This window comes from Schistocerca cancellata, chromosome 9 (genome assembly GCF_023864275.1).
Source record: "Schistocerca cancellata isolate TAMUIC-IGC-003103 chromosome 9, iqSchCanc2.1, whole genome shotgun sequence".
NCBI lineage: Eukaryota > Metazoa > Arthropoda > Insecta > Orthoptera > Acrididae > Schistocerca > Schistocerca cancellata.
In genome coordinates this window covers 382,741,511-382,759,307 of record NC_064634.1, presented here as the reverse complement: position 1 = coordinate 382,759,307, position 17,797 = coordinate 382,741,511, and the positions used below count along the sequence as shown (strand labels likewise).

Sequence of the window (17,797 nt, the reverse complement as noted above, 5' to 3'; positions counted from 1 at the left end):
TTTCTGTGAGTCCGTGTAATTATCCTATGTTGTTTTATATTTTCATTGTAACTCTTTTTTGTGTTCGGAATATCAAGACACTACTGACTCGAATAACAAGATAAGAGCAAATGTGTATAGTTATGTGGTGCTGTGAGACAGCGTTTGAGGCTCTGGAAGCAATTAAGGGGTGCGTCCTCATATCGTTTTTTTCTTTTTTTATGTGTTGCAAGTGCCACACAAATACAGTTGAGATGTACCAAACATTAATCACAGAGCACCACAGATGGGTATATGAAGACAGTCATTCACTGCCAGGATATCTCAGCACAGCAGGCCATAAGAAATAGCATTCTGGCACCCACCAGTAGTTTTAGTGTGTTTGAAGTAGCAGCAAGGTGCACATTCAATCTTGCTGTGCCCAGAAGCAGATAAAGTGATGGCACAAGACAGGGGTAATTGGCCAGCTTTGAGGGTCAGGCTTAGGAAAGGGTTGATGCCTAAGCAACATGAAGTGTATCAATCATCTGTTTTTAAATGCTACCCAACACAAAAATGAGACCAATGTCCCTGGATACCCACAAACCACTACTCAGAACCACTTACAGTATCCTGGTCTTATAGCCCATATTGCTGCTAATAAAGAGCCCACCTCTGATGATCACAAACTTTATACTCTTGTCTTCTCTGAATTCAATGTAGACCACAACTGCCACTATCTCATGTTTTAAAATGGAGTCAATATTTAGCTCAATGAATGGGAGTCTGGTGATGGTCTACAGGCCATGGAGAGCACAATGCAACCCACAGTATTTGACGCAACATTCGTGTACTGGCTGGATCACGTCTCGTGCTTGAGATGCATGCCATAGGTGGGGCACGGATACTTCACCAAATGTATGGTCTCCCCACCACAAATAAGTATTTGCAGATCATGAAACATGCGATGGTACTGAATATGGGAATGTGCTATCCCTATGCAGTGATCCATTTCCAGCAGGACCACTCGATGGTCCACGCAAGTCAAATCATTGTGGTGTGTCATGTCGATTCTGCAGAATAACATGTTCCACTTATAAACACTCAGGCCAAGGAAAGATGTTCATGAAAACTGAAAATGTTGTTTTGGATAGTTGTTAATTGTGGAACATTCCACTGTGCGAATGAGTATCAAAGATACAGAATATTGACAACATATGATGGCGAGTGAGCATCTCCACCTGCTGGGGAGGGATACAGGAGAACTGTCATTCTGAAATGTCAAGTAAGTAAATCAATATATGTTGTGATCTATTTTGAGCTATAAATTAAGAGAGATCAGTGTCACCCGCAACTGTAAATGAAGTTTTAAAGTAGAAACATTGCACTTATAATACAGATGAGTTATTGTAAAAGTAATTACGTCATTTCAGTAGCTTGAAGAGATCAGAATTCTCTTTCAGTACCCACCCCTGCGAAGGCGAAGAAGTCTCATGCCAAGAGGACACGTCATGGTTTAGTGGCATTGCATAGCAGGCCTGCTACAGTGAATTCCATCAAGAACGGTGACTGCAAGATGTTTCTAAGGTGAAAGTTGACATTTGTATCAGCTGGGCTGGGCAACAGATTGTTCATAGAGTGGAACATGTCATACCACAAAACCCCACTTCTTACACTCCGTCATTCAGCAATGGTTCCCATAACAGATGCCGACCTGATTGGCTGCTCTGTTCTGAGCACTGGAATTGAATTCCACTGAAAATTTGTAGGTCAAAATGAAGAATCACATAGACTTCCACTGGTCAACAGACCAATGCTCACATGGTCAACTTTGGGATCTTTGTTGGACACATGGGAGAGTCTTGCAGACAATGGACGTATTTCCAGAGACTGACCATCTCAGTGTCTCATTGGATGAGGCAGGTACTTGATGCCAGTGGTGGGTGAGCCTCATATTAGTCTCAACCTGATATGAAACCTTGCTCATATCACATTACTCCACTTTATATTACAACATTTGCTACACTTGTATGTTTCTTAGTTCAGAAACTACATGAAATCATTGAACATCAAACTTTATTTATTCAATTCATCCTACTTAACATTTTATGCATGTAAATTTGAAAAAAGCATGAACAAGTCAATTGAAACAGAAATGGCATCCTAATACAAGACAGCCATAGAGAACAATATCAACCAATATTTGAACAATGAAGTGCAGTCAGGGCATGAAAATGTTCATGTTAACATTCTTGGGGAGCCTTAGGGTAGCATTCCATGTACTGTGCCCATTTCTCTATGTTAGTCTCCATAGAAACAACTCCTGCAAAATATGCATTCAGAGTCTTTCTTCTTCAGATTGCACCTCTGGAACAATGAATTCAATTAAATTTGTATCAAGCTCCAAATGGCTGGAAGACTAAGTTTCCTGTGTTTTCTTCTTTTTCAAGATCAAAACCTATGTTTCTATCTTCTTTGATTTTGCTATAGTTTTCTTCTCTTTGAATTGTTTCAAATGTTTCCTGTATAGAGACAATGTCTGCTACTGAACAGATTCAGAAATGGTTGATTTTACTAAAGCTGGTGGTCTTGATGTGGATTCCTGAATTTGGGAACTGGCTAGGTATCATTTGGACTCACATTTACTCTGTTGTTTACATCTTTTGTATCAAACTTCTGGTGTATCTCAAAACCACAGTCTCTAAGTCTATGCCTGTAACATAGAAAGAGTCCCATTTCCCAGTGGCCATTGATAGCATTTTCCGTTTTTACTGCTCTGAAGCAGGCCCTTCCAAATAACCTCGCAATCAAAAATGAGATTACTAATTGACATGGGTTATTTGCTTACCAGGTTTCTATTTCTTAGAGACCATACGTTTTAAAAGAACCCATGAATTGCATGCAAAAGACTGCATTTTATGCATGGAATGGGCTGATAAATGGATGATCTGTACATGATTTTCTCTTGCTTTATGACACAAAAGTGATAAAATGCACATCAAGTATTAGCACAACATGTTTCACGAAGTCCACAACATTGTTAAAATGTTCAAAAACTGAATCTAGTTATTAGGGTGGCAAGCTCGAGCTATCTTAATATGAGAGAGCATTTACTAATATGCAATACTACCATGTATTAGGATACCCATGTTATTGCATATTAGGAACATGTCATCCTGCGCTAGAAACCTAGCCTTGTAGTTACACAGCTCAATTTTATCAACAGTTCATTATAGTGAATGAAAGAGTACTTTGAGAAGAATATAATCACATGAATATTGTTGCAACAGCTACTCAACTTCAGATATTAAATCTCTACAAGCACACACATTCAAAAAAACCTTGAAATTCAACACTTTTAAAAAAAGGATTTTCAACAACATCCAGCTCCATAATCATCTTCTTGTCTTTGCTGTATGCCTCAGGTGCTGTGAGAGCTACGTCCTGATACGTTTCAACAGAGCAGAGCACTTACTTTGATCAGAATCTAGCTGTCTCACATTAGCAAACAGTCCCATAATAGCCACATTTTATTTTATATTCAAAATTGTTTTGATAATGATAGAATCATTTGTGCAAATTAAAAACAAAGTCAGATCAGAACACAAATTTTCTCACATTAAATTCTAATTGCAGTATGGTATCTGCGATTTCACTCCCACAAACCAGTGAAATCATTAACTTCTCCTTTCCTCAAAAATATGGGAGAAACAAACCATTCCAACTGGAAATCCATATTCTATGCTTGTCCTGCCAATAGAAATGTCATGCAATTTCATACCTGCTTCTCTCTTTCAGATCATTATACACATCCAACAGAATTTTAATAAATATTGTCTGACAGAATTCAAACACCTTATTCAGGCCCATTATGCTGGAAGGTTGAACTTATTTTCCTAACATATTTGAAAATTTACTTTGAACCTAAATTTATGAACTCATTGTTAAATATTTATTCTCTCTTAGTTTCATCAGAACAGTATAAGGAAAGATGCTACTCACTGGAAACATGGCTCCTTGAGTTGCAGACAGGCACAACGAAAAGACTGCTATACATTTAGCTTTTGGCCAAAGCTTTCTTCAGAAAAGTAAATACACACACACAGGCACATCTCATGCACAATTTACCACTATCTTTATTGGCTCAGACCTTTCAAATAACTTCGACAAATCTTGTTTAAACTTTTTTTTAATTTTTTTTTTATTTTTTGAGTTTCGTGATAAAGTTTTTGGGTGGGTGGAGGTGGGGGGAGCACACTTTCTGAAGAAAGCTTTGGCCAAAAGCTGTACGAGTAACAATCTTGTGCCTGTCTGCAACTCAGTTGTCATCTTCACAGTGACTAGCAATCTTTCCCACTTTGTCTACTGGCTCTGTGAATAGTTTTATGCATAAACTCTCTCTTGGGCAACTTAATTTGGACCTGTTAGTTTTTGAATTTGAGTGTGATAGCAAATATTAGTGGTCCCGAATAAAATGGCCACAGAATTGCTGTTCAGCTCATAACTGAGTGCGTAATTTGAAGAAAGCATATCATTACTAGTTTTATTTGTAAATAACTTGAACAAATTTTGTTTGGATTGTTTCTTCTTCTTAGTTTTGTGATACAGCTTTTACTACAATAGTTCTCCCTAAAGATTACAAATCATGTGCACCAGTGTTGTACACATCAAGACAAGAAAAGCTACCATAGAAATGCTGTTGTCACCTACCACAACAGTGACATAAAAAATATTGGCCAGATGGCAGAAACAAACTCTGATTCACTGAGTGATCACCAGGCACTCTGACCATGTGCTACTTGCACAGCAGTGCTAATTTCCTCTTTCGACTACATCTTGCGCTGCCAGTCAAATAATGACAAATTTCGCAATTGCTGTAGACATCCTATACTTCCATGTATAATGTTTAATTGGTATTAATTTTTGATGCTGTATAATGTACATCTCATTGGTATGGTAATATGTTGTCACTATAACCGAACATGGGCACTAATCGAGCGAAAGTGTTGCTACAATTTGCGACCTGGCTCTACATTCTGAGAATGCCCGATGTGGGACTTTGTCACTTTCTGTGCGAACAGCTTTGTTTTGTTGACTGTACTGAGTATAAGCACAGAAGTGAGAATATGTGCTTATACTTGGTACCATGATATACTAGCAGTCTGGATTAGAATGAAGGAAGTCCAATCTAGACTGAAAATGTTGTGTAACATTTAATAGCACCAAATGAATGTAGGTGCTATTTGCCATTATTGTTGAGTGGTATGAATGAGAGAAGACCAATTATACACACAATAATGGCAATTTTACTGGAAACTAGATGAGAAACTGAAGTCCTACCTATTTCATATTTCATTTGATACTAAAATGAATCAGCTGAAAATTGATATGCTGTGCTCCAGTTACTGTGACACTATGATTCTTGCATGCAAACTGTTCTCAGAATATTAAAATAAACAGAGCTCTACAATGAAACCTTCTTGAAGGAGTCTGCATTAGAAACTGCTAGCATTCAACTGAGTGAAGATTAGGCTTTTTATGTTATTTGTTGGGTTACTGAATTCAGCACATGCTGGCAACCATTAGTTACATATGTACCATTAGAAAGAACTGTCTACTACACAAATTGTTTTGTCTTAGTGTATTTATGTGGCTGTCTTTGAATACAACCAAACAAATAACATGCTGTTCTTGTGGCTAAGCACTTTCCCCCATGGACCCCTCCAATTATAAAATTTGTTACTTAATTTAGTATTGATGGTTGTCTAATGAGATTCAGTAATCACCAATCTTTACTTTATGCCACCATAGCCAAGAACTATAATAAAAATATAATCTGAGTGACATTTCAGACTAAAAGAAAAAGTTTCCGTCTATAACCAGGCGAAACTATTCTTTTGGAAATGAAAATACAGCAGAATCGAACAAATTAAATTCTGTGTAACCAAGTTGCTAACACCCAAACCTCCTGATGTCAGAAACTCAGATTGGTACCAAATTTGGTATGTCGATTGGGTATCAAGCAAAACTCTGATTTACCTTGTACTATGTGCTGTCATCCAGCAGAATGGGTGTAAACATTAATTAAAAGTAACATCAAACCTACAGAGCACATCAAAAGCATAACGATGAATAATTAATACATGTTGCTTCCATGGGAAAGTAGGTAGAGCGTTACAATTACGTACCAAGATTCCACATTTGAATCCCAATGTTGACCTTTTTTAAATTTTTATGTGTCAAAGTGTTTGGAGTTTACAGCAATGTCCTCTTGACAATCTGCTTTCGCTTTGTTTCGTTGAAAGTAGTAAACCTATAGAGTACCTTTGTAGTTTCACAGAATATACAATCACAACATAAAAATAACGAAACAATTGCATCACACGTGTGGAAGTAATAATAATAATAATAATAATAATAATAATAATAAACAATATAATAAGATCAATAATAAGTTCGTAATGTCCAACTAACGAAGCAAAAGGAGAGTGCCAAGAAAACACTGTTATAAACTCCAAAACGTCCTTGTACATGTCAGGAAACAGTTTTTTTTATATATATACACTCCTGGAAATGGAAAAAAGAACACATTGACACCGGTGTGTCAGACCCACCATACTTGCTCCGGACACTGCGAGAGGGCTGTACAAGCAATGATCACACGCACGGCACAGCGGACACACCAGGAATCGCGGTGTTGGCCGTCGAATGGCACTAGCTGCGCAGCATTTGTGCACCGCCGCCGTCAGTGTCAGCCAGTTTGCCGTGGCATACGGAGCTCCATCGCAGTCTTTAACACTGGTAGCATGCCGCGACAGCGTGGACGTGAACCGTATGTGCAGTTGACGGACTTTGATCGAGGGCGTATAGTGGGCATGCGGGAGGCCAGGTGGACGTACCGCTGAATTGCTCAACACGTGGGGCGTGAGGTCTCCACAGTACATCGATGTTGTCGCCAGTGGTCGGCGGAAGGTGCACGTGCCCGTCGACCTGGGACCGGACCGCAGCGACGCACGGATGCACGCCAAGACCGTAGGATCCTACGCAGTGCCGTAGGGGACCGCACCGCCACTTCCCAGCAAATTAGGGACACTGTTGCTCCTGGGGTATCGGCGAGGACCATTCGCAACCGTCTCCATGAAGCTGGGCTACGGTCCCGCACACCGTTAGGCCGTCTTCCGCTCACGCCCCAACATCGTGCAGCCCGCCTCCAGTGGTGTCGCGACAGGCGTGAATGGAGGGACGAATGGAGACGTGTCGTCTTCAGCGATGAGAGTCGCTTCTGCCTTGGTGCCAATGATGGTCGTATGCGTGTTTGGCGCCGTGCAGGTGAGCGCCACAATCAGGACTGCATACGACCGAGGCACACAGGGCCAACACCCAGCATCATGGTGTGGGGAGCGATCTCCTACACTGGCCGTACAGCACTGGTGATCGTCGAGGGGACACTGAATAGTGCACGGTACATCCAAACCGTCATCGAACCCATCGTTCTACCATTCCTAGACCGGCAAGGGAACTTGCTGTTCCAACAGGACAATGCACGTCCACATGTATCCCGTGCCACCCAACGTGCTCTAGAAGGTGTAAGTCAACTACCCTGGCCAGCAAGATCTCCGGATCTGTCCCCCATTGAGCATGTTTGGGACTGGATGAAGCGTCGTCTCACGCGGTCTGCACGTCCAGCACGAACGCTGGTTCAACTGAGGTGCCAGGTGGAAATGGCATGGCAAGCCGTTCCACAGGACTACATCCAGCATCTCTACGATCGTCTCCATGGGAGAATAGCAGCCTGCATTGCTGCAAAAGGTGGATATACACTGTACTAGTGCCGACATTGTGCATGCTCTGTTGCCTGTGTCTATGTGCCTGTGGTTCTGTCAGTGTGATCATGTGATGTATCTGACCCCAGGAATGTGTCAATAAAGTTTCCCCTTCCTGGGACAATGAATTCACAGTGTTTTTATTTCAATTTCCAGGAAAATGTCTGCTTGTTTCTTGTATGTATGGATGGATATGTGTGTGTGTGCGAGTGTATACCCGTCCTTTTTTCCCCCTAAGGTAAGTCTTTCCGCTCCCGGGATTGGAATGACTCCTTACCCTCTCCCTTAAAACCATATCCTTTTGTCTTTCCTTCTCCTTCCCTCTTTCCTGACGAGGCAACCGTTGGTTGCGAAAGCTAGATTTTGTGTGTATGTTTGTGTGTCTATCGACCTGCCAGCGCTTTTGTTTGGTAAGTCTCATCATCTTTCTTTTTATATATATATATATATATATATATATATATATATATATATATATATATATAAAAACCAACGGTTGCCTCGTCAGGAAAGAGGGAAGGAGAGGGAAAGACGAAAGGATTTGGATTTTAAGGGAGAGGGGAAGGAGTCATTCCAATCCCGGGAGCGGAAAGACTTACCTTAGGGGGAAAAAAGGACGGGTATACACTTGCGCACACACACACACATATCCATCCACACATATACAGGCATATACACATATACAGAGGGCATCTGTATATGTCTGCTTCTGCCTGTATATGTGTGGATGGATATATGTATGTGTGTGTGTGTGTGTGTGTGTGTGTGTGTGTGTGTGTGTGCGTGCGCGCGAGTGTATACCCGTCCTTTTTTCCCCCTAAGGTAAGTCTTTCCACTCCCGGGACTGGAATGACTCCTTACCCTCTCCCTTAAAATCCAAATCCTTTCGTCTTTCCCTCTCCTTCCCTCTTTCCTGACGAGGCAACCGTAGGTTGCGAAAGCTAGAATTTTGTGTGTATGTTTGTGTGTCTATCGACGTGCCAGCGCTTTCGTTTGGTAAGTCAAATCATCTTTGTTTTTAGATATATTTTTTCCCACGTGGAATGTTTCCTTCTATTATATTCATATCATTAATTTGAACCCAACAATTACATTTGTTATTGTCACTGTTGCATTTCGAAATCTTTTCTGTCGTCTTATTTTCTCTTTTTGTTTTTGCCAGTAGTTTCACTTTGTATTCACCTTCTCCTTTTTACCGTATTCTACTATACAATTTTATCCCGCCTATATATACTCAACAATACGTCACCCACTTCCAAACCATAACCAAAAAATTTTTTTTTCCGCTTTCAACACTACCGCCGCTATAAAATCCACCGTTTCCAGTCCACAAACAGTTCCTTTCACCTATTAAACAACCATTTCGTCTAGTTCTGATAACTTTCGCTTTATTTCCATTTCCGTTTTTCGCACATCACTGATAATATTTAGCCGCTTCCCAAGGGTTTTAACGTCATTATTACTTCGCCAGACAATTGTCAGCCTCATTTTCATAATCTGCCACCACAAAACCACTCCTTTTAATACATTTACATGCAGTTTTTTTCGAAATTTTCCCGAATTTCTCCATCCTTTAACATGTTTTGGCGGCAACACAACTACCTAACCTCTGTACCCATCATTGTTCCCCAACCTAAGTTCAGCACAGGATCAACATAGCTCATCTCAAACCAACACTTTTTCGCCTTTTTTCACAACAGATCTCCAGTTACTTTCTCCAGTTATTTTCATTTTCATTTCAACCTCATGTTACACTTTCCACCTTCTAATACCATGTCACCCTCACAACACCCCCACAACGACCCCATTAAGTTTTATTTACATTCCCTCCGCAAACATGCCTTCACCCTAGCCAGATTACGCTTGCATATTTTATTTTCTCAGGCTTGTCTGACATTTGACATTACCCCCCAAAGGCCTCTGAACACACCCGTCAGCTCCTATCCTTAATAAAAGTCCTCAATCTTTCCTCTCCCACATCCACACTGGCTGTTCAGAGCCTCCTCCTACAGGCCAACCGCAAATTAGAGCAGCATGCCACCCTTCACCTCAAAAAACTATCCAATCTTCTGGTTTCCCACCTCCGGAAAGGCAACTCACTCACCCTTCACAACCTTTCCAGCAAACCTCAACCTCCTCTCATTGCACACAAACCCAGTCTCTCCCATCTACTCAATCTCCCACTTCCAGCTCCACTCCCTCCAAAACCTCAAAATTCCAATCAACACAATCTGGTACCACAACACCCTAATTCAGTAGTTAACCTTTCCTCCAAACCTCTCTCCCAATCCGAAACCTCTGTCCTATCCAAAGGCCTCACCTTCAGCCCCACTCCCAGATTCAACCAAACAGCCCTCGTGAAAGATTTACTGTCCTACACTCGTACTCTCTGCTGGAAGTATCACTTTGCCACGAAGAAAAATGATCCTAATCCTACCCCTAATGAAAAAAGGCCTCTGTATATGTCTGCTTGTGCGTGTATATGTGTGGATGGATATGTGTGCGTGTGCGCGAGTATATACCCGTCCTTTTTTCCCCCTAAGGTAAGTCTTTTCCGCTCCCGGGATTGGAATGACTCCTTATCCTCTCCCTTAAAACCCAAATCCTTTCGTCTTTCCCTCTTTCCTGATGAGGCAACCGTAGGTTGCGAAAGCTAGAATTTTGTGTGAATGTTTGTGTGTCTATCGACGTGCCAGCGCTTTCGTTTGGTAAGTCAAATCATCTTTGTTTTTAGATATATTTTTTCCCACGTGGAATGTCTCCTTATATATATATATATATATATATATATATATATATATATATATATACCGTATTTACTCGAATCTAAGCCGCACTTTTTTTCCGGTTTTCGTAATCCAAAAAACCGCCTCCGGCTTAGAATCGAGTGCAAAGCAAGCGGAAGTTATGAAAAATGTTCGTACGTGCCGCCACGACTAACTTCTGCCGTCGAATATATGTAGCGTTAAACGCAGGCATGCTTTGTAGGCACAAAGATAAATACTGGCGCCAAAACCTCTGCGTGAGTAAATAATTTTTTTTAAAAAAAGTGGAAGACGAGCTTTTTTTCTCTGCCGCGAGTTTCGACCACTGCATTTTCATACATTATCCAACGAAGTAAATACAAATTCCGTATTGTTCATCTTCGAATGTAGCACAATTTCAGTGTACTACGAAAATCTGACCGGCAAAACTGTGTGGGATGTTTGTCAATATGGCCAACTCTACGTTCTGAATTTTTTCCTATCTGTGAGAAGAGATGGTTGCTAATAGGAACCTGATGAAATTTGAATCACATACAGTATTCTCTTCACCATAAGAATAATACGAATATAAACATTTTGCCATGTATTCTTTCGTGTTTGCTGCTATCTCATTTAAATCCTGTCTGCCCAATAAACTACGAAACTAGAGTGAGACAACAGCAAACGCGGAAGAATATACATATAGTGTCATGTTTATATTCGTATTATTCTTATGCCTAATAGTGATACAGTCAGAAATGAAGCACGGCAAGTGACTAGAATTTTAAATCTAAGGTGACTCTAATTTCTGTGCAGAATTGGATGTAATAAAGAAGCGGCCGCAAAGATTTTCAAACGGAGAAAAATTTTCGCCTAACTCTCGTTCAGAACATGTTCTATCATACGCAGTCTATTATTTGATTATTGTTGATGATTATCAAAGAAAGCAGCAGTGTAAGTAACAACAAATAGCAGTCTCTTGCCATTGTTTCGCTAATGAGACGATTCGTCTCTTTTTTTTAATTGTACGCGGCGGTAGCGCGCACAAAAGCAAGCCATACCGCGACCCGCGACAGGCCGTAAACACGCACTATCAGAATGAGACAAAACACTGCATGACACAGTGCAGTAATGCATTTTCAGCTTAAGAGTGACGCAAACACCTATAACAAAGAAAACGGCACTTATCAGATCAAAGCAAAATAAGCAATCGATTCAAACCAGACGAAGCACGTGAAAAAGGAAGGGTATCCGTATAAATACGGACGGAGCGCCTGACGCATAGCAATGCCTACGTGGTAAAGCTTAACTGCTAAGCCTACGACTCGAACCAAACTACTGTAGCTGTATCGTCATTCATTCGACCTAAATTGTGTCTCATATTACAATGGACCAACTTTGTTTCGATTTGGAGGTGCGGCCTAAAACTTTTCTCTCCCCTTGAATTTCGAGTCTCAAATTTCAGGTGCGGCTTAGATTCGGGAAATTTTTTTTTCCTTTATTTCGAGTCTCATTTTTCAGGTGCGGCTTAGATTCGAGTAAATACGGTATATATATATATATATATATATATATATATATATATATAATAGAAGGAAACATTCCACGTTCTTAAATAATTCTTAAATATATATATATATATATATCTCTGCCCAAACTCTGCCTTTACAAATGTCTGCTTGTGTCTGTGTATGTGTGGATGGATATGTGTGTGTGTGCGAGTGTAAACCTGTCCTTTTTTCCCCCTAAGGTAAGTCTTTCCGCTCCCGGGATTGGAATGACTCCTTACCCTCTCCCTTAAAACCCAATCCTTTTGTCTTTCCTTCTCCTTCCCTCTTTCCTGACGAGGCAACCGTTGGTTGCGAAAGCTAGAGTTTGGTGTGTATGTCTGTGTTTATTTGTGTGTCTATCGACCTGCCAGCGCTTTTGTTGGGTAAGTCTCATCATCTTTCTTTTAAAAAAAAAAATATATATATATATATATATATATATATATATATATATATATATATATATATATATATATATATATATATATATATGTGTCTGCTTGTGTCTGTATATGTGTGGATGGATATGTGTGTGTGTGCGCGCGAGTGTATACCCGTCCTTTTTTCCCCCTAAGGTAAGTCTTTCCGCTCCCGGGATTGGAATGACTCCTTACCCTCTCCCTTAAAACCCACATCCTTTCGTCTTTCCCTCTCCTTCCCTCTTTCCTGGTGAGGCAACAGTTTGTTGCGCAAGCTTGAATTTTGTGTGTATGTTTGTGTTCGTTTGTGTGTCTGTCGACCTGCCAGCACTTTCATTTGGTAAGTCACATCATCTTTGTTTTTAGGTATATATATATATATATATACACACACACAAAGATGATGTGACTTACCAAACGAAAGCATTTGTAACTGCTTGAGTCTGTGTATGTGCGGTTGGATATGGGTGTGTGTGCGAGTGTATACCTGTCCTTTTTTCCCCCTAAGGTAAGTCTTTCCGCTCCCGGGATTGGAATGTTTACTTACCCTTACCCTTACCCTTAAAACCCACATCCTTTCGTCTTTCCCTCTCCTTCCCTCTTTCCTGATGAAGCAACCGTTGGTTGCGAAAGTTCGAATTTTGTGTGTATGTTTGTGTTTGTTTGTGTGTCTATCGACCTGCCCGCGCTTTCGTTTGGTTAGTCATTTCATCTTTGTTTTTAGATATATTTTTCCCACGTGGAATGTTTTCCTCATATATAAAATAGAAAGAAACATTCCACATGGGAAAAATATATTAAAAACAAAGATTCCGTGACTTACCAGCGCTTTCCCGTTTGGTGTATATATATATATATATATAATGTTTGTGTTCGTTTGTGTGTCTGTCGACCTGCCAGCACTTTCATTTGGTAAGTCACATCATCTTTGTTTTTATATATATATATATATATATAAAAAGCACTGGCAGGTCGATAGACACACAACACAAACACAAAAATCTAGCTTTCGCAACCAACGGTTGCCTCGTTAGGAAAGAGGGAAGGAGAAGGAAAGACAAAAGGATATGGGTTTTAAGGGAGAGGGTAAGGAGTCATTCCAATCCCGGGAGCAGAAAGACTTACCTTAGGGGGAAAAAAGGACAGGTATACACTCGCTCACACACACATGTGTGACACACACATGTGTCAGGAAAGAGGGAAGGAGAAGGAAAGACGAAAGGATGTGGGTTTTAAGGGAGAGGGTAAGGAGTCATTCCAGTCCCGGGAGCGGAAAGACTTACCTTATGGGGAAAAAAGGACGGGTATACACTCGCGCACACACACACATATCCATCCACACATATACAGACACAAGCAGACATATTTAAAGCAGACATATTTTTAGGTATATATATATATATATATATATATATATATATATAGTTATAATAGAAGGAAACATTCCACGAAGGAAAAATATATTTAAAAACAAAGATGATGTGACTTACCAAATGAAAGTGCTGGCAGGTCGACAGACACACAAACAAACACAAACATACACACAAAATCCAAGCTTTCGCAACCAACGGTTGCCTCGTCAGGAAAGAGGGAAGGAGAAGGAAAGACAAAAGGATATGGGTTTTAAGGGAGAGGGTAAGGAGTCATTCCAATCCCGGGACAAATGTCTGCTTGTGTCTGTGTATGTGTGGATGGATATGTGTGTGTGTGCGAGTGTATACCTGTCCTTTTTTCCCCCTAAGGTAAGTCTTTCCGCTCCCGGGATTGGAATGACTCCTTACCCTCTCCCTTAAAACCCATATCCTTTTGTCTTTCCTTCTCCTTCCCTCTTTCCTGACGAGGCAACCGTTGGTTGCGAAAGCTTGGATTTTGTGTGTATGTTTGTGTTTGTTTGTGTGTCTGTCGACCTGCCAGCACTTTCATTTGGTAAGTCACATCATCTTTGTTTATATATATATATATATATATATATATATATATATATATATATATATATATATATATATATATATATATATATACACACAAATGTCTGCTTGTGTCTGTGTATGTGCGGATGGATGTGTGTGTGTGTGCACGAGTGTATACCTGTCCTTTTTTCCCCCCTAAGGTAAGTCTTTCCGCTCCCAGAATTGGAATGACTCCTTACCCTCTCCCTTAAAACCCACATTCTTTCGTCTTTCCCTCTCCTTCCCTCTTTCCTGGCGAAGCAACCGTTGGTTGCGAAAGCTTGAATTTTGTGTGTATGTTTGTTGTCTATCGACCTGCCAGCACTTTCGTTTGGTAAGTCACATATAAAAAATAGAGGGAAACATTCCACGTGTGAAAATATATCTAAAAACAAAGATGATGTGACTTACCAAACGAAAGCGCAGGCAGGTCGATAGACACAAAAACAAACACAAACATACACACATGCTGATGTCTGCGTTCTGCAGTTCATGACTATACGGTTACAGACATGCCAGAAAAAAATTAGCACCACTTGAATAGCTCAAAGACATGAAACAACACTATCTGAAGCCCTCTAATATGACTTGTAGTCACCACAATAGGACACTTTGCATTTTATTTGTGTGCCGTGGATTCTATGAAGTTATGAGGTCTAGCTGACAAATGGTGTTGATATCATTAAAATTTAGTTTCTGTTATGTTGGTATACATTGCACAATAATGTACTTTGAATGCCAATGTTTGTATGATTTTTAAAGCATTGGTGTAATGTGTGTTTTGTTCAAATTCACATACTGGAATACTGTGTTTTAAAAAAGAGCCTTCTTGCCCATTTCCTATAGCTGAAAAAAGGGTGGCTGAATTCAATATGGTCATAGTTCTCTTGGAAATCATTTTTTGTATAGAAAAATCAAAAACAAAACAAAAAAGTAAACTTTAAAAAAGTGCATAACATGTCATTGGAAGATCAGCAATGAAATGTGTAGGAAATACCCGACACCTGATTAGGGCACATTTTACACAGAGAAATAACTATAAGACAGCTTTGTGGGAATCAGATGGTGCATTTGTTGAATGCCACCCAACAGCAAGCATAAAAACTAAATTTCATTTCACTTTACAGAGAATACAACTAATTTTGAGTACAAATGAATCACTGTATATGAGTTGTGGGTTCATCATTTCATGCCAAAAATAGAACTGCAATCAAAGCTGTGGATGGATTTGCACATTTCAACAGCTGGGAAGGATGGCAATTCCATAATGAATTTTCACTCTGCAGCAGAGGGTGCAGATGGAACTTCCTGGCAGATTGAAACTGTGTGCTGGAGTGGGACTCGGATCTGTGAACTTTGCCTTTTGTAAGCAAGTACTCATGGATGACGATTCAATAATAAATTTTCATTCTGCAGCAGAGTACGCACACGGAACTTCCTGACGAATTAAAACTGTGTGCCAGAGTGTGACTCGAATCTGTGAACTTTGCCTTTTGTAAGTATGCACTCCACTAATTGATCTATACAAGCGCAATCCACAAGCCATTCTCAAAGCTTTACTTGCTTTACTTTCACCAGTACCTCATCTCCTACCTTCCAAACATGAAAAGCAAAGCTCCTGGGTTCATATCCCACACTGACACACACACTTTTATTTTTGGAATGCAAAAGGAATTGTGTTTACTTATTTTCTTGCAAAGGGCAAAACAATAATAGAGATAGGTGATTCCACAGAATCAGTAGATGAAAAAATATGTAAGAAGAGACCTAAATAATGAAAATAAAAAATTAAAAAACAAAAATAAAACTATCTTTCATCAGGACAATGAAAGGCACCATAGTAATTTTTTGAACATTTGTTTTTTTCACCAGATTAATCCTTCTAACTTTCATTCATTTCAAAATCTAAATACAATCTGTCACTGGAAAAGATCCAATGGAAAAGTTATGTTTACTGCATATGGTTGTTTTGAAGACTTTTCGGGGAAGTGAGTGCACTACAGGTATGAAATTTACTCACTGGAAAAATGTTGGAAAAAATCATGAACCTTTAAGGGGACTATATCAAAACACGGGCTTTTTAGCTTAAAAACACATTTTATAATTACATAGAACATAACAGTTGGTCAGTACTTATCTTTAAAACACAAAACTTCAATAATGTTGACAGACACATTTACAAGCGAAAAAACTATTCATAACTTTCAGAACTATTTGTTCATTCCTCAGGGAAAGAGGATGGATTGATTGGGGAATGTTAAAAATTTGTTTTCCCTCACTTCACATTGGTTCCTCAACATCCTGGTGTCAGAGTGACCATCCCCTCCTTTCAAGATCCATCCCTCCATTCTCCTGATGATGAAGCTAACAGCTGCAAAGGCTAGTGTCAGATTTCTTTGGCTTTCATTCTGTCTAAAGACAGTACTGGGATTTTGACTCCTGATGGTCAGGAAAGCCTGCCACAAAATAGCCTTGTAATTTAAAGTATGTGTTAGGTGTCTCTTGCTAGAGGGAGGGAGGGGGGGGGGGGAGTGAGTGAGTGAGTGAGAGAGAGAGAGAGAGAGAGAGAGAGAGAGAGCAGACAAATTAAATTTTACTGGCGCATGTGTGGATATATAATACTTATGAACTATTTCTCCTTCAGAACCTGGTGAGGTATTACATGGTAAGTGATGCTATTTGAAAGCAACAACAGGTCAACGAAGATGTGAAGCAATGACTGTTGAACAGATAATATCAAATAAGTTGCATTTAGACAAAGACATAAGTTAATTGGAGGTTCCCATACTGTGAAGATCTATACCTGGAGGCTCCAATTTTATTATTGGTCTGCTGACAACCCAATGAGTCTGGTATTTGTGACTGTTCTTGGCGTAGTACTTATCAGTATTAGGTATTACTTTAAACAATTATCAATTAACATTTACTGAACAACTACTTACGCAAATGTGGCAAGTCCAACACTACCAAAAGGGTATAATCTAATTGTTGGGTAAGTTCTGACACCCTGTTGCACACACAATGATGGCTCACGCTCACAGTTGACTTCTCCAATATGAATGTTTCGTTGGTCAGACAAAAGCTGAAAGAGAGAGAATATTCATATAGTTCACTCCACTTAGAAATATAGTTCTGGATGACTGTATAACAAATCACTTTATTTCTTAGAATGTCACAAACAAAGAAATTTCATGGGTTTGAAACCACCTCTCATGGCTAGAAGCCTGAGAGACTTTTATCAAAGAAATTTCACATTTGAAATTTTTTTCCATTATAAATTAGACTGAGGTACACCAACAACACTACCTGAATAGAATCACTGAAAATGGATACGGTGGACAATGTTCCTTAAAT

At 39.7% G+C, this 17,797-nt stretch overlaps 1 protein-coding gene across 1 annotated transcript in view; it reads right to left on the bottom strand.

Moving 5' to 3' along the window:
• The window catches only part of LOC126100312 (dnaJ homolog subfamily C member 10-like), a 140,793-nt gene that overhangs the window by 9,761 nt on the left and 113,235 nt on the right, over positions 1–17,797 (bottom strand). The window contains exon 10 of the mRNA XM_049910923.1: positions 17,386–17,525. Within this exon, the coding sequence (XP_049766880.1) occupies positions 17,386–17,525 (140 nt within the window). The remainder of the gene's footprint in view (positions 1–17,385; positions 17,526–17,797) is intronic.